This window comes from Syngnathoides biaculeatus, chromosome 4 (assembly GCF_019802595.1).
Source record: "Syngnathoides biaculeatus isolate LvHL_M chromosome 4, ASM1980259v1, whole genome shotgun sequence".
In the NCBI taxonomy this organism is placed as follows: Eukaryota; Metazoa; Chordata; class Actinopteri; order Syngnathiformes; family Syngnathidae; genus Syngnathoides; species Syngnathoides biaculeatus.
The window spans coordinates 21,521,208-21,545,087 of NC_084643.1; the positions used below are offsets into that span (position 1 = coordinate 21,521,208).

General features: G+C 44.0%; 1 protein-coding gene across 3 annotated transcripts in view; it reads left to right on the forward strand.

Annotated features, from left to right (window-relative positions):
* The window catches only part of loxl2b (lysyl oxidase-like 2b), a 57,280-nt gene that overhangs the window by 26,936 nt on the left and 6,464 nt on the right, over positions 1 to 23,880 (forward strand). For all 3 annotated transcript variants that reach the window (XM_061816333.1, XM_061816334.1, XM_061816332.1), the window contains 5 exons: positions 9,466 to 9,673; positions 13,723 to 13,906; positions 17,088 to 17,239; positions 18,387 to 18,554; positions 21,619 to 21,784. In XM_061816333.1, the coding sequence (XP_061672317.1) occupies positions 9,466 to 9,673; positions 13,723 to 13,906; positions 17,088 to 17,239; positions 18,387 to 18,554; positions 21,619 to 21,784 (878 nt within the window). The remainder of the gene's footprint in view (positions 1 to 9,465; positions 9,674 to 13,722; positions 13,907 to 17,087; positions 17,240 to 18,386; positions 18,555 to 21,618; positions 21,785 to 23,880) is intronic.

Sequence of the window (23,880 nt, forward strand, 5' to 3'; positions counted from 1 at the left end):
TTTATTAATCACTTAGGGAAAGGAAGTTAAAATAAACACCAAAAGTTAAGGTGGTTGCATGTATGCATACTGGCTTATAACTAGGGTTGTTGTTGTGATTGAGTCAACATATTACTGCCACCATTTAAAGTCCCAACATTGAACCACAACACATTTTCCCACATGAGATTTCAAGTGTATTTTTCATTTTTATTGTAAAATAAGGATTTCTTATTTCCACCCAACCCCAGGCCCAGACATACAGAATGATAAAGGCAGGAGATTGTTGTTACAAGTACTAATCAACCACTACTTGCCAGAAATTCCGGAAGCTCTTTCAGTTTCTTCTCAAAAGTATTGTGCCGCTTCTCAAATTCTTCTATTTTTGTCAGGTTTCCCCACTTTGTTTGACATCATCAAACGAATTTAAATATTGGACAAATACTGTATAACCCAATAAAGTTCAGAGACTTTTTTTAAATGGTAATTTTATTTATTAATGAAAAACCAAAGCAAATTTATTCATATGCTGACTTTCATTTACAAAGTCAGTCAATGTGCTTTATAGGATTAAAAGCATTTTAAAACAAAGAAACAAAACAACTTATAAGCAAACAAAGAGACAATTAGAAGTACAATCAAAGCAGCATACAGTGCAAGAAATATAATTTAAAAGTGGAAGTTTTTAACCGTGACTTAAAGATCAAGTGTTGTCAAACGTATGATATTTGGTATATTATTAATGAAAAACCCACAGCCAATATGATCCCATGTGTTTTTTCACAACAAAACGTGATTTTGACGTATACAGCTTTTTGTAACTCCCGCCGTGAAAATCCTCTCGAGGGATTTGTTTTCAAGAAGCAGGAAGTGACGTACAGGACAGAGGCGGCCCCTAGTGGACTCGTTTGTTTCCATTAGTTTTACTTCCGGGAAGGTAGCTCGTTGTTCCTTCGTGTTAGCCAAAATGCCAGCTCATTGCATTGCTGGACATTGTTTGAACACTTGGGAGAATGGAATTACCCTTCATAAGTTTGAAAGAGACCCTGTTCGTTGTGAAAAATGGATTGCACGGGTGCAGAGGACGAGAACTTCATGAGTTCCAAATAACAGGTAGGTGTGTATACAGCGCCCAAAAAAAAAAAAAATAGTTTGGGGCAGACCACGTAGTCGGTCTCTCTCATAACGTAGCAAAAGATCCGCGTATGAAATGCAGGGATGAGAATTTTCCGCCGATCGGCGGTTTTCTGACTTTTTCAGACCAAAATGACCATTCTCGAGATAAGCGCAAACCCGTTGAGAAAATTTCAGGGGGGATTGGGTATCGTGCGCCTGCCTCTCTGTGGTGGGCTCCAAGCTGCAAGTTCAGCTTAGTGCTAGCACAAGCACGACTATCATATGCCATTCTAACTTGCTCGGTAGTGTAAATATTTGCATTTTGCGACAAACATTAAAACTTGTTTGCAGCAGATTACTTGATTGGACAACAGAGTTATACAGTATAACGATCGTGTTAGTGGTTAATCGAGTTTCACCATTGCCATGTACGTGTTCTCGGTTCTCAGAAATCGCAGTGTAACTTGTTAGTTAGCCAAGTAATGGGGCATGGGACTTAGATAGCACGAACTGAGCAACAATGTGTTCACAGTTTTACGATGGCGAAAGTGTTAGAAAAAAGGATGAAGATCGAGCGAGGGCAATTGACAAAGATGCTGGAATCTAAAACTGTTTCAGATGGGCATGGCTTGAAAAAAGTGTGACCGTGCAGATAGGACCAAAAACGGTATCAACATATCTAACTGAACACATACAAAAAGTGGACATTCCCGGCAAAGTGCTGTGCACTCTGTGTTCTGATAGGAGCAAAAAATATCCAGGAGGAAACTAAACCCCCCCATCGACAGACATTTTCAGTGTTTTTCCAAATTGGTCATTCTCATCCCTGGAAATGTGTTGATGTGCGCATACAGCAACTAAAAAAATAATAGTTTGGGGCGGACCATGTAATCGGTCTCTCTCATAACGTAACAAAAGATCCACGTATGAAATGTGTCGATGTGCGCGTCGCCCAGCCAACAATGTCTCGATAGTGTTCATCGCGTACTGCGGCGACTTTGAACATACCCCTAAAAGCAACATAGCTAGGCTTCACCTCCTCCTTATATGCCATCAAGGGCGCTGAAACTCAGCCACACCGGCTGAGGCGTCGCGTTCGGCGGTCACAGTTTCTGCGAAGGCTGCGCGTCGGGCTTTGGGACGGGGGCAGCTCTAAACATAAAGCGCCCCGGCTCGACTGACTAAAGCAGCACTGCTCGGCTCTGTCATAAGCCACACCGGCCGGCTGCGATGAGCCGCGATGGCTCATCTCCCCCTCAGGAGTGGATCGGACGGGATGCTTTTTAGCCGTGATCGGATATCATCTGAATATGGCTCGAAACAATAGTGTAATCTTGCCCTGAGGGCTCGAAACAATCGTGTAATATTGCCCCGGTAACTTCACATGGTTGTGTGGTGTTGTCCTTTTTAAAAAGAGCTTCGCTGTCAGAAAGGGCGTCGGAAAAATGTGAATATCTCTGTTGTTCGGCTTCCATAGTAGCAGGAACTGCGTGTTTTCAACGGCGGAAGTGACGATGACGTCAAGGACATAGGACGCAACTAATATGGCGACCACTTGGATGTCGAGGAACACTCAATTGCGCAACTTTGTGCATGGATGATACGCTCTCCGCTCACTTGACTAGACATTGAAGTGAATTCTGTTTTTCATTACAATATCTATTTTAGAATGTTTATAGGGATGTCAGTCCCACTTTAAAAACATTCACACTTAGGGCTGATGTCCCTTTTGTTGGCATCTTATTCCGTTTTGTGTGCACCATAATAAAGGTTTAGTTACAGTAACTATTTGACCTTAGTCTGTATATCTCAGACCCCCACTGGGTTTATATTCCATTACCATTTCTTTCATGTATTCAAAACCTAATGCATTTATAGACCAGTAGCAGAACTTTAAAATCTATTCTAACGCTGACTGGAAGTCAGTGCAAGGACTTTAGAATTGGAGTTATATGCTCTGATCTCTTTTTTTGGTCAGAACCCGAGCTGAAGCTTTCTGAAAGAGCAGCGGGTGTTTAATGTTCTTTTTGGGGAGTCCAGAGAGAAGATCATTACAGTAGTCAAGTGCACTTAAGTTGAAAGCATGAATTACATTCTCCTTGTCTTGTCATGTCCCATCGGAACGGTGGTAGGACTCGGACGATGCCAGGTAGTTCAAGGAGAAACGTTTATTATATGCCGAGGTCGGGGATCGAGCAGGCAGTCCGGTGCAGCAGGGGTAGTTGGGACGTCGGACGAAGAGAGCAGGTGAGCGGGCAGGCAGGAGTCAATACACAGGTGAACAATCAAAGCAGGCAGAAGTATCAAAGGAGTCAGGCTTACAAGGGTGGTCGGAGAACGGGCGAAGGCCGGTACACACAGGTTTGATCAGGGATACCGGAGCACACGAACGGGACATGAAGATCAACGAACTGGCGCCGGCCAGTCGTCATCGGGGTCATATAAATACACAACATAATCAGGCTGCATGAGGCGCAGGTGTGCACCTCCCAATCAGAGCAACCGCGCGGACACCCGCACAGCCAAGGCTGGAGCGGCAGGATCATGACAGTACCCCCCCTCAAAGGCACGGCTCCCAGACGTGCCTAAACGAAAGAAACAGACAATAATTAACACAGGGGTGGGTGGAAGGGGTGTCCGGAGGAGGGCACACCCCACCCCCGAACCTCAGTCTGGTGGCCATCCAGGCCACCAAACGCAAGGCGTCCGGGTGGACAGGTTAGGAGGACGACCCGGACGCCAAGCACCAGGGTCGCCAAGGGGCGATTCGGCCGGACGAACTCTGTGAGGAACCAAACGAAGAAGCAGGAACCAGAACGAGGCAGGCCACTGCTCCGGACGAGAACCTCCCACGCCGTGGTTGCAAGACGACCAGGGATTGGTCGCCACCGAGGCTTGGTCAGTAGGCAGCCGTGGATTGGTCACCAACGAGGCCAGGTCATGAAGCGGCTGGGAGCCATCTGGAGCGAATAGAATGATGGAGAGAAGGACCAGAGCCATGACCTCCACCATTACCATCACATCCATCCCGAAGTCTCTCCAGCTCCAGAGTGGCTCCACAGAACTCCCCAGCTCCTCCTGGACAGCAGCGTGAGAAGACTGCGACACCATGCCCATCACCTCCTCCTGGACAGCTGAGTGAGAAGGTGGCGACACCATTACCATCACCACCTCCTGGACAGCAGCGTGAGAAGACTGCGACACCATGCCCATCACCTCCTCCTGGACAGCTGAGTGAGAAGGTGGCGACACCATTGCCATCACCACCTCCTGGACAGCAGCGTGAGAAGCCGGCGACACCATCACCACCTCCTCCTGGATAGCAACGTGAGAAGGTGGTGGCACCCTCGCCACCTCCTGGACGGGAACATATGGACTTGCCCGTCGCCATTGGAGCAGGAACAGGGGACGACCGCGGACCGGTCGCCGACAGAGCAAGAACGGGGAGCGACCGCGGACCGGTCGCCACTGGTACTCCAGGGCACAGACAAGAAGCGGCTGTGGAGACGTCGCCACCTCCTGGATAGCAACGTGAGGCGGCATCGGGTCAGTCCCCACTGTCACGTGAGCTTGCAGTGCATTCGTTGAAACCGCAACGTGGGCGTGGCGCGGTGGCGAATCCGTTTCCAGGGCAACGTGAACGAGCGTCGGCAGAGAGTCAGTCGAAACTGACACGTGGACGTGTCTCGGGAGCGAGTCAGTTCCAACTGCCGCGTGAGCTCTGCTCGGAACAGCCAAAACCTCGACGTGGGAATGGCGAGGAGGCTGGTCAGTTTCCACAGCTACGTGCGCTTGGCGAGGTGGAGAGTCCGTTCCCACTGCGACGTGCACTTGGCAAGGTGGCGAATCCGTTCCCACTGCGACGTGCACTTGGCGAGGGGGCGAGTCTGTTTCAACGGCGATGTGAACGAGAGTAGGCAGAGAGTCAGTTGAAACTGACACGTGGGCGTGTCTCGGGAGCGGGTCAGTTCCAACTGCCACGTGAACCTGCGTCAGCAGCGAGTCCGTCGCCGTTGCGACGTCAGCGTAGCTCGGCTGGTTCGCCAATCCTTGCCGGACCTGGGCCGTGAGAGCCGCCAATTCGGCACTCTGCCACTCTATCTCCGCCCGCATTTCGCGGCAGAACGCCTCGTGATTTGGCGGCTCCTCCTCCCTCTGGGCTGGAAGCTTCGCCACCAGCTGCGGGTCTGCGGGTTTCGCCGTTGCCGGCAAGGAATGGGAGGACGGTGTCTTAGTTGCCGCGCAGTGGGAGGCACAAGGGAGCGCCCGGCCGAGGCATCTCCTCTGACCACCACGCGGAGGTCCCGGATAGATGGCCAAGCGGGTTCCCTCAAACGGATTGGTGTATTTGAACCTACCAGGCGAAGACGCTCGGGTGCTGGAAACGCGGGGAGGTGAAACAAACTGACTGGGATGAAAGATCGGACGAGCAGATTCACAATCAGAATAATCGGAGTCGTACTCCAGCAGCCGGTCATACAAATCACGGTCCTCCTCATATTACGAAAAGTCAGAGTCCAGAAGCATATGAGGAGCCAGACGGGTCGTGTTCGGGACGTATTCATACCTCGCTGGCGGAGCGTAAGACACGGAAGCAGAGGATGTCAGGGAGCCTACCCGGATTGGACAGGCTTGGTCCTCCGGCAGACGGTCTACCTTGCGTCGGTCCCGGCGACGCCGGGTCTTTCCTGCTTGGTCCTGTTGTGGCCAATTCGTTCTGTCACGTCCCATCTGAACGGGGGTAGGACCCAAATGCAGGACTCGGACGATGCCAAGTAGTTCAAGGAGAAACCTTTATTATATGCCGAGGTCGGGGATCGAGCAGGCAGTCCGGTGCAGCAGCGGTAGTTGGGACGTCGGACGAAGAGAGCAGGTGAGCGGGCAGGCAGGAGTCGGTACACAGGGGAACAATCAAAGCAGGCAGAAGTATCAAAGGAGTCAGGCTTACAAGGGTGGTCGGAGAACAGGCGAAGGTCGGTACACACAGGTTCGATCAGGGATACCGGAGCACACGAACGGGACATGAAGATCAACGAACTGGCGCCGGCCAGTCGTCATCGGGGTCATACAAAGAAACACAGCATAATCAGGCTGCATGAGGCGCAAGTGTGCACCTCCCAATCAGAGCAACCTCGCGGACACCCGCACAGCCCAGGCTGGAGCGGCAGGATCATGACAGTCTCAGTGGCACATGCAAACCTTTGCTCTGGATATGTTATTCAAATTATAGAAGGCAGTTTTAGTAATTGATTTAATATGACTGTGGAAAGTCAGGTTGGAATGTATTAGTACGCCAAGGTTTCAGAGATTGTGTTTGATTTTTTTTTTTTTTAAGCGAGTGACTCCAAATATTTACTAACAGCACTCCTTTTTTCTTTATTGACAAAAACAATTGTTTCAGTCTTGTTGTGGTTTAATTGAAGAACATTTTTTCTCGTCCAGTTATTTATCTGCTTTTGACAGTGACACAACAGCTGAACTCAACTGTAGTCATCGGGAGACACCCTGCCAAATACAACTGTGTGTCATCTGCACCTCTATGATTGTCGAAACTAAAGTGCTGGAAAATTTGACCTTAAGGGTACCATACACAGGATAAACATGAGTCATCCAATGAGTGTATTGCTCGCAAACATGGACTCATCCAACCTTCCATTTATAACAAAGGCTTCAGGGTAGCTACTTTAAGAGCTTGAGGAAACTCCCCTGACTGAAGTAAGAAATTGATTATTTGTTCCAAATCAGCTAGCACAGACTTCTAGCTTTGAAAAAGTCAGATGGTATTGAGTCAAGACAGCTTGTTGATGGTTTTAGCTGCTGAACCGTTTTTGCCACACTTTTTACCTATAAAAAGTTGCAGCAAAGTGACATAATCCAAACGAGTCCAAGAGCATTCAAGGGATAAGGAAACTGACACCTATCATGCTCGAAAGGGTTACATAGGCATTTCTGAAGTTTTAGCATTCTAGCAAACCATAAGGAGACTGATTAACTTCAAATGGAGAAATTATGGAACAAGGGTGAGCTTTCCCAGGGTTGGCTGGTCTACAAAGATTGCCCTAAGAGAAAGCAGAAATGACTCATCCAGGAGGCCACAAGGGGACCCAGGACAACTTCTAAACAACTTCAGGTCTTCATTGACTCATTTAAGGTCTTTGTTTGTGACACAACAATAAGGAAGACCAAAAAGAACAGAAAAGGCTGATCTTGCCCCTCCCCCCCGGAAAAAAAAAACATCTGAATGATTCACAAGACCTTTGGGGAGTACATTATTTGGAATGAAAAGATAAAAAAATTGCTTTTTTGATGTAAATGTAGCACAGCTTTTCAGAAGAGGAGATCATCAGTTCATGACCACAAGCAGAAGTGTACGTGGGTTCTGCAACACTACAATGATCCAAAACACACCACCGAGTCAACTTCTGAATTGCATAAAAAAAAGAAAAAACTACAGTAAATGAATGTTTTAGAGTGGCCTCGTCAAATTCCGTTCTCGAATCCAATTGAAATGCAGTGAGTGGTGTGACCTTAAAAAGGCCATTCATGTGTGAAAACCCTCCATGTTTGCTAAATTCAAACAATTTTGCAAGGACGCTTGGGCCAAAATATTTCCACCGAGACGGACGGGAAGGGCTCATTGGCAGTCATCGAAAAGACTTTATTTCAGTTATTGCTGCTGTGAATGGCCCAACCAGTTATTAGGTTCACGCCGCTATTACTTTTTCACAGTGGGACACATAGCTTTGAATGTATATTTTTTTATTCCTTAATCAATGAAATCATTTTGAATGGCATTTGGAATTCACTTGGGTAATATTTGTCTGAAATGTACATTGGTTTGGTGAGTTTAAATAGTGAAGTGGGGAAATGATGGGAAAAATATTTGGGAATAGGTCCAATACTTTTTCACAGCATCGTACCCATTTCTGCTTGTCACTTCAAAGGTTTTTGTTTTGTTGTGCCTTGATTTGAAATGTGAATTGTGGATGTCTGCACGTTGATAGATGTGCTGTGTAATGAATTTGAAGGGTATAGAATTATTCGTCCTCTAGCTTTTGTCCAGTCACCTGTCAATGATTAATCTATAAACCATTGCATTACATTCTATTGAGAATCGAAAGAAGAATCCCAAGACTTTAACTTTGTTTTTATTTAGCTTGGTAGCTAATGAAAATATGTAGGTGTTCCTAATATTTCCTTGAAAATTCAAAACCAACTAAAACTGTAATGGCCATCCCTCTGTAGACAACAATAACGTGCAATCGTTTACTAATTGCTGATATTTGAGGTGTTGTTTAACAAAGTCAACTATAAAATGGTACCACTGGAGTTAACATTAAATTGAGTTTGTGCAGAGGTTGGAATTTTCCTTTGCTTGCAACAGAGCACGGAGACTCCTCAATTTTCCATCTACGTGTCGTCCTGCTCCCACTCGGACTCCTTATAAAACGTAAATTTGAAAGGTCTGATACAGCAATCCACCCTCTAATATGATTTTTATTAAGAGTTCCTTTAGGGGGATCACTTATTAAAGACAACAAAGGTTGAGTTTGAACTGTATGTACAGATGAAGAAATATGTTCTAAAAATCCAGGATTTATGATGGATAAGTCATTTATCGGTTATGAAGCTATTATTTCAACTACCATCAATGCATAAAATTAAGCAATATTTTGTATACATCAGCATTTTCTCAAAACATACTAAATTCCTCAAGGCATGAATAATAGCATATAAAATATTGTTTAAATCAGATATGTTATTAAAACACCTTATGGCTTTCAATTGTAAAAAAAAAAAACATCTTTAGTGGTGTTTTACTTGATTACGACTCTAGTACAAAGTCATACTGGAGAGTAACTTCCAATCTAGATCAGTAATTTATTTCACTCATGATAGCAAAATAAGAAGTGTATCTATTGAAATTTCTTTTTCTCATTGTTTTATTAAAACAGTCCAAACACAGTTTGCATCCCAGCTGGCACCATAAATGGTGGAGATTTAAACCAAGTGTTTGGAATCTGCTGTTGTACTTAAATAATTTCAACAAGTGAAATTTCTTACAATGACAGATTGGCACCGTAGCACTTCCACTAGTTGTTAGCAAAATACAACAACAAATTCCAATTCCATTTCACCCTGAGTGGTCAAAATGTGGGCAATAAATGAATATAAATGCATATTTTGTTGATTGTGGATGGGTGAGGTTCTTTTGAGAACCGATATCCTTTTTATGTGCCTCACAATGGGCTTCCCAGCGTTGACTGTCAGACTCCCGAAAGTAAATGCATGTTGGTATTTGGATACAAGACATAAACCTGTCTAAACAGTTTGCTACTTTAACTGACACTTATTCCACAAACTGTGCAGGATGTTTGCTCGCAGGAGGAAGCCCACATACTGGGAGTTCTCCGTCAACTGTACTGGCAACGAGGCCCATTTTTCCAGCTGCAAACTTGGGAGGGATGAATCCAACGGAACCTGTGCTGGAGGTTTGCCGGTGGTGGTGAGCTGCGTCCCTGGCAGAGCTTTTGCCCCATCAGCTACCACTGGATTTAGGAAAGCCTTCAAACAAGAGGTACAATTTCACTTCTCCGCTCTTCATTGCAGAATATTGAGAACCTTTTATACCACTTTTTACTGCACCATATACAATTTTATACTAAAATGTGCTCCATCTGCTGGATGTAACTAAATAATGAAAAGTGTTCATCGTAGCCCCATGCCCCCCTGTCATAACACTGCCCCCTCAGATATAGGGGGCCCAGCCCCCAGTTTGAAAACCACTGTCTAATGGCATGTCCGGCACAAGTGGAACTGCCAACAGCCACAAAACAAGATACTGTATTGGATAAAAACTGGGAAAATACACTACGTCTTACTCCACTCCGATGGGGAAAACGCAGAGGCTGGCAACATGGTGCCCCTAAAGTTAAACCATGCGCCGATCTAAGCAATGACGGCGCAGTGCATTAGGTCAGAGACTTCAGAGTGACAAGAATTTTTTTAATACGGTATACGTCTTTAGTAAAGGAATGCAGCCCTATGGGGGCACAAACCAGTGCAATCTGTAAGCCGGTCCCAAGCCCGGATAAATGCAAAGGGTTGCGTCAGGAAGGGCATCCGGCGTAAAAACTGTGCCAAACAAATATGAGCGTTCATCTAAAGAATCCCATACCGGATCGGTCGTGGCCCGGGTTAACAACGCCCGCCGCCGGCACTGCTAACCTGCAGGGCGTCGGTGGAAATTCAGCTACTGTGGGTCGAAGACAAAGAAGAGGAGGAAACCGGATCCAGCGTCAGAAGAAAAAGAGGAATGCACAGAGCCTACAACTGAGTGTAGGGACTTTGAATGTTGGGACTATGACAGGAAAAGCACAGGAGTTGGTTGACATGATGATTAGGAGAAAGGTTGATATTCTGTGCATCCAAGAGAGCAGGTGGAAAGGTAGTAAGGCTAGAAGTTTGGGAGCAGGGTTTAAATTATTCTACCACGGAGTAGATGGGAAGAGAAATGGAGTAGGGGTTATTTTAAAGGAAGAGCCGGCTAAGAATGTCTTGGAGGTGAAAAGACTATCAGATCGAGTGATGAGACTAAAATTTGAAATTGAGGGTGTTATGTATAATGTGGTTAGCGGCTATGCACCACAGGTAGGATGTGACCTAGAGTTGAAAGAGAAATTCTGGAAGGAACTAGATGAAGTAGTTCTGAGCATCCCAGACAGCGAGAGAGTTGTGATTGGTGCAGATTGTAATGGACATATTGGTAAAGGAAACAGGGGCGATGAAGAAGTGATGGGTAAGTACGGCATCCATGAAAGGAACTTTGAAGGGCAGATGGTGGTGGACTTTGCAAAAAGGATGGAGATGGCTGTAGTGAACACTTATTTCCAGAAGAGGGAGGAACATATAGTGACCTACAAGAGCGGAGGTAGAACCACGCAGGTAGATTATATTTTGTGCAGACGATGTAATCTGAAGGAGGTTACTGACTGTAAAGTAGTGGTAGGGGAGAGTGTAGCTCGACAGCATAGGATGGTAGTATGTAGGATGATTCTGGTGGTGGGTAGGAAGATTAAGAAGACAAAGGTAGAGCAGAGAACCATGTGGTGGAAGCTGAGAAAGGAAGAATGTTGTGCGGCCTTCCGGAAAGAGGTGAGACAGGCTCTCGATGGACAACCGAAGCTCCCGGAAGACTGGACGACGACAGCCAAGGTGATCAGAGAGACAGGCAGGAGAGTACTTGGTGTGTCATCTGGTAGGAAAGGGGAGAAGGAGACTTGGTGGTGGAACCCCAAAATACAGGGAGTCATACAAGGAAAGAGATTAGCGAAGAAGAAGTGGGATACTGAGAGGACTGAGGAGAGGCGAAAGGAGTACATCGAGATGCGACGTAGGGCAAAGGTAGAGGTGGCAAAGGCTAAACAAGAGGCATATGAAGACATGTACACCAGGTTGGACATGAAAGAAGGAGAAAAGGATCTCTACAGGTTGGCCAGACAGAGGGATAGAGATGGGAAGGATGTGCAGCAGGTAAGGGTGATTAAGGATAGAGATGGAAATGTGTTGACTGGTGCCGGTAGTGTGCTAAATAGATGGAAAGAATACTTTGAGGAGTTGATGAATGAAGAAAATGAGAGAGAAGGAAGAGTTGAAGAGGCAAGAGTGAAGGACCAGGAAGTGGAAATGATTACTAAGGGGGAAGTCAGAAAGGCACTACAAAGGATGAAAAATGGAAAGGCAGTTGGTCCTGATGACATACCGGTAGAGGTATGGAAGCAATTTGGAGAGATGGCTGTGGAGTTTTTGACCAACTTATTCAACAGAATACTAGCGGGCGAAAAGATGCCTGAAGAATGGAGGAAAAGTGTTCTAGTTCCCATTTTTAAGAACAAAGGGGATGTTCAGAGCTGTGGGAACTATAGAGGAATAAAGTTGATGAGCCACACAATGAAGTTATGGGAAAGAGTAGTGGAGGCTAGACTCAGGACAGAAGTAAGTATCTGCGAGCAACAATATGGTTTCATGCCTAGAAAGAGTACCACAGATGCATTATTTGCCTTGAGGATGCTCGTGGAAAAGTACAGAGAAGGTCAGAAGGAGCTACATTGTGTCTTTGTGGATCTAGAGAAAGCCTATGACAGAGTACCAAGAGAGGAACTGTGGTACTGCATGCGTAAGTCTGGTGTGGCAGAGAAGTATGTTAAAATAGTACAGGACATGTATGATGGTAGCAGAACAATGGTGAGGTGTGCCTTAGGTGTGACAGAGGAATTTAAGGTGGAGGTGGGACTGCATCAGGGATCAGCGCTGAGCCCCTTCCTGTTTGCAGTGGTAATGGATAGGCTGACAGATGAGGTTAGACTGGAATCCCCTTGGACCATGATGTTCGCAGATGATATTGTCATATGCAGTGAAAGCAGGGAGCATGCAGAGGAACAATTGGAAAGATGGAGACATGCACTGGAAAGGAGAGGAATGAAGATTAGCCGAAGTAAAACAGAATATATGTGCGTGAATGAGAAAAGTAGAGGGGGAAGAGTGAGGCTACAGGGAGAAGAGATAGCGAGGGTGGACGACTTCAAATACTTGGGGTCAACAATACAGAGCAATGGAGAGTGTGGTCAGGAAGTGAAGAAACGGGTCCAAGCAGGTTGGAACAGCTGGCGAAAGGTGTCTGGTGTGTTATGTGACAGAAGAGTGTCTGCTAGGATGAAGGGCAAAGTTTACAAAACAGCGGTGAGGCCGGCCATGATGTACGGATTAGAGACGGTGGCACTGAAGAAACAACAGGAAGCTGAACTGGAGGTGGCAGAAATGAAGATGTTGAGGTTCTCGCTCGGAGTGACCAGGTTGGATAGGATTAGAAATGAGCTCATTCGAGGGACGGCCAAAGCTGGATGTTTTGGAGACAAGATTCGAGAGAGCAGACTTCGATGGTTTGGACATGTTCAGAGGCGAGAGAGTGAGTATATTGGTAGAAGGATGCTGAGGATGGCGCTCCCAGGCAAAAGAGCGAGAGGAAGACCAAAGAGAAGGTTTATGGATGTGGTGAGGGAAGACATGAGGGCAGTTGGGGTTAGAGAGGAAGATGCAGGAGATAGGCTAAGATGGCAAAAGATGACACGCTGTGGCGACCCCTAACGGGACAAGCCGAAAGGAAAAGAAGAAGACGTCTTTAGTAAAGGGTCATCAGTGTACCCTGCAGTGGACAAAATTAGAAACAACAGTGCTTTTATTGAAAATAGCACTGACTGTATTTCTCTATCTCACGGGCGAGATTGGATCCCCAAACGGGGAGGTTCTGGTCCGTGGACCATACATTTGATAGCCCTCTTTTTAAAACTTTATACTGAATAGTATTTTACTGAATGATTGTAAGACGATGACAAGTTTCAAAAAGCTGACAAAGCCAAACATTGAGACGTCGAAACTTAACCTTGTAAAGGCAATGTGTGCTGCAAGTATAAACTATATAAACTTTGCTGCACATGTATTTACATGTGCAATTAAACACATCATTTACCCAAACTTTGCAGGGAGATCTGCATCACTGCCATTCTGTCTGCATTCGTCCGTGAACCCCAAGATAATTTGTGTTTTTGAAAAAAGGCTTTTCCTCTTCAGCAACCGTTGGTCCGTGTGCGTGGTGGGGCCATTATCGGTGAGGGCCGTGTCGAAGTGTTGAAAAATGGAGAGTGGGGCACCATATGTGATGACAACTGGAACCTCCAGTCTGCCACAGTGGTGTGTCGAGAACTGGGGTTCGGTACAGCAAAGGAGGCCCTTTCTGGTGGTCGCCTCGGTCAAGGTAGGTTACTGCATACTGTACACATGAAGACACTCTCAAATGCATCAAAAGAGAGAGAAATTTCCAGGAATCAAGTATGTGCAGTACAAGCATGTTCTCGGATGGATGTTTGAGCTGCCGTGCACATTTGTGATGAGGTAACTTTTAATAGCTGTAAATTAAACTGGTTGCCAGACAATTCCAGGACACCTAGAGACAAACAAAAGCTGCACTCACAATCACACCTATGGGCAATTTAGAGTGCCCAATTAATCCACATTTTTGGGATGTGGGAGGAAACCGGAGTGCCTGGAGATAACCCACACAGGCACGGGGAGAACATGCAAACTCCACACAGGTGGGGTCGGGAATTGAACCCTGTTCCTCAGAACTGTGACACCCGTTGCCCCACTGTTCCATTATAAAGATGCATAAAAGAAAAAAAAATGACAATGAATATCTCCGGTTTTGAGAAAACTATTGTCAATTAGATACAAGTGTATAATTTTGTCTTTCAGAAACAAATGTCAATTTTCATTGTGATGAAACAATGGTTGTTCACTTATATCCAAATCACCACATGTGGTGCCCTGGGAATGCCTGATCTCATCAGTTCTTGGAAGCTAAGTAGGGTTGGTCCTGGTTCGTACCTCAATGAGAAACCGCATAGGAGTACCAGTGGGATTGGGCAGTGGGCCAATCACCTGCTCCTGAAAAAACCTCCAGATTACAGAAACTGTTATTGCAGGGCACTGACAGTTCCAGCCAACTACTAACTTATATTAGAACAATCTTTAGCTGTATGGACCAAGTATGTTAAAACTGTCATGGCCCTGCCATTCCAGCCCTGGCTGGGCGTGTCCCAGCAGACCGACGATGATTAGGAGGCGCACACCTGCGCCTCATCTCCGCTGATTAACCCTGGTACTTGTAGGACTCAGTGGACGACTGGTCTTCGCCAGATCATCGCCTCGCATGCCTCGTTCCCGCACTTCCGCATTCCTGACGCCAACCTCCCGTGTACCGACCAACGCCTGTCTCCCGACCTACCCTGTAAACCTGTCGCTCGTGTTCCTGCTGTTTGTGCTGACTGATTCCCTGGTTACCAACTCTGGAACGAATAAAGACTTTCTCCTTACCGCTTGCCTGTCACCCGAGTCGTGCAGTCCGTCCTCGAGTCCCGTTCAGTCCGTCCTCGAGTCCCGTTCATGACAAAAACAAACAAGAAAATTCTCTCTGTTTGTTGGGATCACTCTATTACATACCCTTAGTAATATAGTTCAAGTGTCCAGTCATCTAATAATACTGAACATATCGACTTACCATATACTTCCAAGGCCAAAAAGTCAAACAAAATGGGATATTTTATTTGATGTGAATTGTAATGTAATATATCATTGAGATTTTTTTTCCTACCCAACAGGATGTCAGGGCATGTCATCAGTTAACCACGCAAACCAGCTGGTGGGGGGCGGGGGGGTATACATGCGGAAAGGACTTACTGTATTCCGTGATCTCTATTCCGTGATCTCAGAAAGGACTTTAGTAATTATACCCTCCACTCGAAGGACTTCCATTCCAGACTCCACAAATGTTTATACCTCTTGCTGCATGAAGTGTTTTACATCATCTTCATTGCACGTTTTACAACAAATGTGGGTTGCCCCATAAAAAAAAAAAAAAAAAAGAAATGTGCTGCTCACTCCTTGGAAGTCCTCCACTCAGCAGTTATGTTTTATAGAGTTCACCTGTCATCAGAATATACTCTACTCTGAAAATATAGATTATTGAAACACTAAAACTAAAGTGTTGAATTGTGCTAGCTGCTGCAATTTGTGTCCCATAACAAAAAATTGTTACATTGTTGTAGATGGAAAATTTTTTCAGCTCTCACAGTTCTCAGGACCTGCGTTCAAATCCAGCCTTGCCTGTGTAGAGTTTGCATGTTCTCCCTGTGCCTGTGTGGGTTTTCTCTGGGTACAACGCTTTCCTTCCTTATCGCATAAACCTGCGTGGTAGGTTAAGCGAAGACTAAGTTTCCTGTATAGTGCAAATGTTTGTTTATTTACTTGTGCCCTGCGATTGGCTGACAACTCATTCGGGGTGTACCCAGCTTCTCAGCCAGATTCAGTTGGATAGGCTGTCGCCTTAGTGAGGATAAGGGGTGTGGCAAGTGGAGGAAGGCTGAGTCTTATCCCCTCAAAATTTGACATTATTTTACGATTGCTGTTTGGTGGCAGTTAGAGGCTTCACACTGTTCATTGTCACCCTCTGTTGATTCCTACTGTCAAACTAAAGATGAAATATTACAAATTTTGTATTTAAAGCAACGACATAGCTTTTCCCTCAGAGAAATGGGCTAAGCTTAATGCTAATAACCAATGCAACACGTCATTGACGGGATAACGAATAGCATCAGTTTCCCACAGTTATCACCTTTCAAAAAGATATTTAAAGACAAATGGTGGCACAATACATGTCGACAGCATAATACACTCAAGCATATTTTTTATCCTTTGTGAAGAATGACCAATATTACTGCAAGTTCTTGATTTAGTTGTGTAATGCTTGTATGTGTATATTTGCTCCTGTTATATAGCCACGAGGTCCCCAAGGTGCACACACCAAAAGGAGCAGTACAATGTACATTGAAGTGAAATAAAAATGTGCTCAAACTGTCTTTACAAAGTCTTTACATTACCATATATTACTAGAATAAAATAGAGTGTACATTACAAACATTTTAGCTGTATTTCAGGGAGGCAGGAATGGAATAATGACATGACTGTTCATTACAACAGAGAAAGATTATCTGAGAGACCTTTTTTGAGTTATGTGGTCACGGAGCAAATTAAACTGGCATCTTAACGCAGCACTGTACAGTATCCAATTGTACACAAATAGGACACTATTATATTATTTCTAATGATGTTATATCAAGGCCACAGTGAGTGAAAATACCTGCTACTTTCAGGAAAGAACATACCAGTACATACTATATTTTGTACAAGCCTGCATGTGGGAATAGGTTGTATTGTATAATATTATGTATTCAACATAAGAATAGTCTAATATTTTTTGTGCATACTGCATTGCTGGTTCCAGTTTTTAACAGAATTTTCTTTTTGCTACACAATAGTTTTTAGGTAAAAAGCGAAAGTGTCATTTTCAAGCAGCGCCCCTGAATCACCCCTTTCCCCAGGTATGGGCCCAGTACATATGAATGAAGTGGAGTGTTCTGGGTTTGAGAAGTCGATCACTGAGTGTTCCTTCAACAAGGAGTCTGTTGGCTGCAGCCACGAGGAAGATGCAGCTGTCAGGTGTAATGTCCCTGCTATGGGCTTCCAAGAAAGGGTGAGTGTCATATTTATCTATGTATAGGTTGGAAATTATTTATTTTTAAAACAATTGTGTTTTAGAAAACAAACAATTATCATTTTTATGTAAGTGCAACTTTTTAAAAATTTCCTGGTGATTCCAAAAACAAATTGTGTGTGAAAAGGGAGGACATAAATATGAGTGCTAGCATGCACAAGTATATCTCAAAAGTGAACCTTTAGTGGAATTTATGCTTGTCACGCATTTCCAGCAAAATGTACATACTAGGTATGTGATACAATTTGCAGGAATGATATCACAAAAGATTTCAAATGCAAACCCCCAGGTCAGGTTAGTGGTGACATTGCTGTAGCACAAAAATCGTCTTCCTAGTCAGGAACTGTCAGATGCTCAGGGCGTTGTGAGGAGCATTTACGGCACATTTACGGTTCTTGGTCTCCGTCACGCATCTTTAAAAGATTTATTACCAGTTGACTCATTTTATGTATGCTTTTAAATACAAAAGTATATTTAATCCTTCCCAGTAAGTAATAGTAGTAAATGTCTTCCACATCTACTTTTCTTGAGGAATTTGGAATTGCCAGTGTATCACTTTACTATAATACAGGGGGTGACCAACATGGTGCCCGTAGGCACCAGGTGGCCACCATGGACCGTGTGAGTAACCTGCAGGCCTGTTGCAAAAGTAGCTCACCTGTGTTGGGGCATTATGATTTTTCAGAATGTTGGATGAGTGGTCATTTGAAAATGTAAACACTTGCAGAGATTCACAGAGATTAAGTGTTACATATTGGTATTTCTCTATTCTCAATCTTGTTGTTTTTAACATTTTACAGAAAACTCATTAACATGATCAGTGCATTCCTTGTTAATATGAACACATAAAAAGGTAGTTTGATCAAATTTGTTATTTCAAAAGTATGTATCAAGCTGATATACCTTTACATTAATCGGTACCCAAGCAGTACTGTAGCTCTCGGATTCAAAAAGATCGTTGACCTCTGCTGTATATTGATCTCTATGGAAGACCCAAAGTGTATTCCTTCAATATCTGCCTCTGTTGTCTGGGTCTGTGCAAGGTAAAAGATGGGCAACATATTGTTTCCATCTTCTATTCTTGTCTTGTATTGATTTTGCTCAAATCTCTTGTACATACCTGTAGCTACGTTTGAGTGGCGGTCGAAACCCCTTTGAGGGTCGCGTGGAGGTTCTGGTGGAGAAGAACGGCTCTCTGGTGTGGGGGACTGTGTGCAGCGAGGGCTGGGGGACCATGGAGGCCATGGTGGTGTGCAGACAGCTCGGCTTGGGCTTTGCCAGCAATGTTTTCCAGGTAATGGCAGGGGATCCAGATGGTTTAGGAAGTTGTTATACACAATAAAAGATGCACAATGAGTTCACCAAAAAGAAAGTAGGTAGGACTAAACTACAAAATAATTATGATTCTTGACATACGAAATATTTAGTGATTCACTGAAATACAAGAGCGAACAAAAAAAACATGACAATTAAAGTATATATAGTAAAATTCAGACCACAGCTGCAATTGAAAATTGAAATGTGCAATTCTGGAAAAAGTCCAGTTTACATTCTGGGAAAGGGGCACATCACACACATAGGGACATATTTGGTAAAAGTATTTCATTATCACTTGACATGTTGATACGTTCATTAAAATTTCACAGTTTCGTTCAGTGATTTAGAATAAGCTACAGTGTGTAATACTGTATACTGTATAGCAAGTTCACTGATTTGCCCGGCTGGTAAAGCTTTGAAAGCCAAGAAATACCTGAGTTCCCTCCAGTGGTCGGGATTGGTAGTTGCACAGGCAATAGTTATAGTTACATTGTTTTCCCTTATTTCTCTTCCTTCCTTCCGTCCATCCACCCATCCATCCATCCATCCGTCTGTTTTCTACTGCCTATTTTGTTCAGGGTAACGGCAGAACTCGAGCCTGCTGTTGTAACAAACTACATACAGACAAGAAAGCATTCACTGAGCACATTTAAACATATTGGCAATTTAGATTCTTTACATAATTAGATACCAGTATTTTTGGAATATGGGAGGAACATGCAAACACTATACAGAAGGCTCTGAGCTCAAATTTGAATCTGGAGCCTTTTTAGCTCTGAAGCAAATTAAAAATGCTTCCGTGTGCTGCCTTCCCCGATTTTTTTTTTTTTTTTTTTTTTTTTTTTTTTTGGGCCATGGTCAGACAGATGAAAGTGATTCATTAATTTCATATTGTTCCAGTTAAAATTAGTTTCAGGTTGAAAACATACTTAATAGGTTAATTAATGTTACATTAATATTAAATGTCAAGCTTTTCAACTACCTAAAACACGTCCAGTACATTACACATGATTGCATATTTTTCCATTTAAAAACAATTGTCCTTTAGTAAAGTCAAATAAGGAAAGGTAGTTTATGCCTTCTGAATTATTTTTAATGTTGTTTTTTCTTTCTGTGAGGAAGTTCCACACTTACAGTATCGTGTCACTGCATATTTTGCTGACATCTGATGAATAAAAATTTCGATCCATTAATTCTAAACACCGTTGATTCTGTTCAGGCTCACTAGAGCCTCTCCCAGCTGGCTTCGGGTGCAAGTCGCACTACACCTTAACTGAATAATTTAATTTTGTTTTGTAATTGCTATTTGTAGTATTGTCATATAGTCTCAAAAATAATCTCAAGCACTCTACATTAAATGGTTTTGCAGTATGTGAAAAACACTTCAGTATATTTTGCAGCAATATCACTGTGCAACAAGGTGGCCTAGAGATGGAAGGTACAGTGAAAAAAATAAGTATTTCAACACCCTGCTATATTGCAAGTTCTCCCACTTAGAAATCATGGAGGGGTCTGAAATTTTCATTGTAGGTGCATGTCCACTGTGGAAGAGATAATCTTAAAAGAAAAATCCAGAAATCACAATGTATGATTTTTTTTAACGATTTATTTGTGTGATGCAGCTGCAAATAAGTATTTGAACATGTGTCTGTCAACTAGAATTCTGACCCTCAAGTACTTGTTGTCCGTCTTTAAAAGTCCACCTCCACTCCATGTATTGTCCTGAATCAGATGCACCTGTGTGAGGTCGTTAGCTGCATAAAGATACCTGTCCACCCCATACAATCAGTAAGACTCAAACTTGTAATATGGACAAGACCAAAGAGCTGTCCAAAGACACCAGAGACAAAATTGTACAACTCCACACGGCTTGAAAGGGCTACAGAGAAATCGCCAAGCAGCTTGGTGAAAAAAGGTCCACCGTTGGAGCAATCATTACAAAATGGAAGAAGCTAAACATGACAGTCAATCTCATTCGGAGTGGGGCTCCATGCAAGATATCACCTCATTGGGTCTCAATGATCCTTAGTAAGGTGAGGAATCAGACCAGGACTACTCGACAGGACTTGGTCAATGACCTGAGAAGAGCTGGGACCACCTTTTCCAAGGTGACTGTTGCTAATACACTAAGACATGACGGTTTGTAATCATGCATGGTGCAGAAGGTTCCCCTGCTTAAACCAGCCCATCTAAAGTTTGCCAATGACCATTTGGATGATACAGAAGAGACCATGGGAAAAAAGTTTTGTGGTCAGATGAGACCAAAATGGAACTTTTTGGTCATAATTACTAACTCGTACTAGTAATAACTAACCGTGTTTGGAGGAAGACGAATGATGAGTTCCATCCAAAGAACACCACCCCTACTGTAAAGCATGGGTGTGGTAGCATCATTTTTTGGGGGTGTTTTTCTGCACATGGGACAGGACAACTGCACGGTACTAGGGAGAGGATGACCGTGGCCATGTATTGTGAGATTTTGGGGAACAACCTCTTTCCGTCAGTCAGAGCATTGAAGATGGGTCGTGGCTGGGTCTTTCAACATGACAATGACCCGAACCACACAGCCAGGACCCCCCCAATAGAAAATCTTTGGAGGGAGCTGAAACTCCATGTTTCTCAGCAACTAGAGAAGATGTGTGTGGAGGAGTGGGCCAAAATCCCTCCTGCAGTGTGTGCAAACTTGGTGAACAACTACATGAAACGTTTGACCTCTGAAATTGCAAACAAAGGCTACTGTACCAAACATTAACATTGGTTTTCTCAGGTATTCAAATACTTATTTGCAGCTGTATCACACAAATAAATTTTTAAAATTATACATTGTGAATTTTGGATTTTTCTTTTTAGATTATCTCTCACAGTGGACATGCACCTACGATGAAAATGTCAGACCCCACCATGATTTCTTAGTGAGAGAACTTCCAATATAGCAGGGTGTTCAAATACTTATTTTCTTCACTGTATGTACTGTATTGTTTTCTTTTTTGTTGTTGTTGGTGTTTTCTTTTTGGTGAACTTGCTTTGTTTTTCCTCAACAGGAGACGTGGTACTGGCAAGGCGAGATGACTGCAGACAGTGTGGTAATGAGTGGCGTCCGCTGCTCTGGTACTGAGATGTCTCTGTCCCACTGCCTGCATCACGGAGCCCACCTCAGCTGCTCTAAAGGAGGTGGACGCAATGTCGCTGGAGTCTCCTGCTCTGAGAGTAAGACAAACAATTTGCTTGCTTTGCTGGGATTGATTTACCTCAGCAGAATTTCACAGCACATTTCATATACAGGTACATCTCAAAACAATAAAATAGCATCGAAACCTCAATTTAGTTTCATAGTTCAATTTAAAAAGTGAAACTTATTCTAGAGACGCACTACACACAAAAATATTTCAGAATTTTCTAAATAAACATTTTGATCAGTATAGCTTAGAAAAAATGGGCACCCAAGGTTCACCATTTGTAGAAATTAGAATATCAATGGAATTCCATCCATCCATCCATTTTCTTACCTGCTTATCCTCACAACAGTCGCATGGAGTGCTGGAGCATATCCCAGCTGTCAACGGGCAGGACACCCTGAACTGGTTGCCAGCCAATCACAGGGCACGTGAAGACAGACAACAGTCCAACACACAATCACACCTCGGGACAATTTAGAGTGTCCAATTAATGCATGTTTTTAGTGGTGAGAGGAAACCGAAGTGCCCGGACAAAACACACGCAGGCGTGGATAACATGCAAACTCTACACAGGGAGGACTGGGATTGAACCTGGATCCTCAGAACTGGGAGGCCAAACCTTTCCAACTGATCCACCGTGCCACCCCTATCAATGGAATTTATAATTGGGATTTTATGCTGATCGGCTGATGGCTTTTAATGCCATAATTCGCACCGGTGCTCACGACAGGGGAGGATATTCATAAGACTTGCTTGAGGTACTTTATGTGCACATACTTTTAATACGTGATGGCTCGCAAGCAGGGAGCAAAAGGTTACATACCCTAGCAAGCTAGTGCTAGCGCTCGTGGTTCTGTGTAAACATGCTGTCGTTCTGTTCAAACCATGATCTTAGAGCAGTGATTTCCACCCTTTATGGAGCCAAGGCACATACATTACAAGTGAAAATTTTCACGACACACCAAAAACCAAAAATGTCACAAAAAGTAGATACTTCAATTGCTATATGTACTGACTGCCATCTAAAAGAAGACTGTTAATTTGTTCTGTATCTCACTGTCTCATTGGCATAAATATATGAACAAAGATTATATATTATAAACATATTTTTGAACAATTTAGTGTACAAGTATATATAGTAAATTAACACTTTTGTAAAAAGCCTCATTGCTCCAGCTTGCGATCCGATCAGGAATTGGTGATCATTTTTTAAAACTCGCTGATCAGTGATTGGTGATCGGCCCCAAAAATCCCGATTGTGTAAAGCCTAATTTTCCCACTGTTTACTTGTGTGTCCTCAAAGTACCATCCATCCATACATTATCTACCGCTTTTCTGGTTTGGGTCGCCGGGAAGTAGCTTCAGCAGGTATACCCAGACTTCCCTTTCCCCAGCCACTTCTTTCAGCTCTTCCAGAGGGATCCTGAAGCGTTCCCAAGCCAGCCGAAAGATATAGTCTCTCCAGCGTGTCCTGGGTCGTCCTCGGGGTCTCTTTCCGGTGGGACGTGCCCGGAACACCTCACCAGGGAGGCGTCCAGGAGGCATCCGAATCAAATGCCCCAGCCACCTCATCTGGCTCCTCTCAATGCGGAGAAGTAGCGCCTCGACACTGACTCCCACCCGGATGACCGAGCTTCTCACCCTATCTCCAAGCGAGAGGCCTGGCACCCTGCGCAGGAAAATCATTTCGGCCACTTGTATCCGGGATCTTGTTCTTTCGGTCATGACCCACAGCTCATGCCCATAGGTGAGGGTCGGAATATAGATTGACTGGTAAATTGAGAGCTTCGCAATTCGATGTAGCTCCCTCTTCACCACAACAGACCGATACAAAGTCCGCATCAATGCGGACTCTGCACCGATCCGTCTGTCCATATTGTATTTTATTGAGATGTACATATACACTGTTCCCCCACATATTCACAATTTCCATCTTCATCTCTTCGCTTTTTTAAACATTTTCTGAAAAATCAATTATCGCTGTTTTTGTTTAGAAGTCCAAGCCTGTCTGAAGTTTTGTTCATACTGCACATCTTTTTTGCCAATTTGTGACATGTATCAGTCAATGTGGAGAGTCAGAATTTTTATCTAATCTGACTCAGGCCTCTTTTTTATGTGGATGTAAAT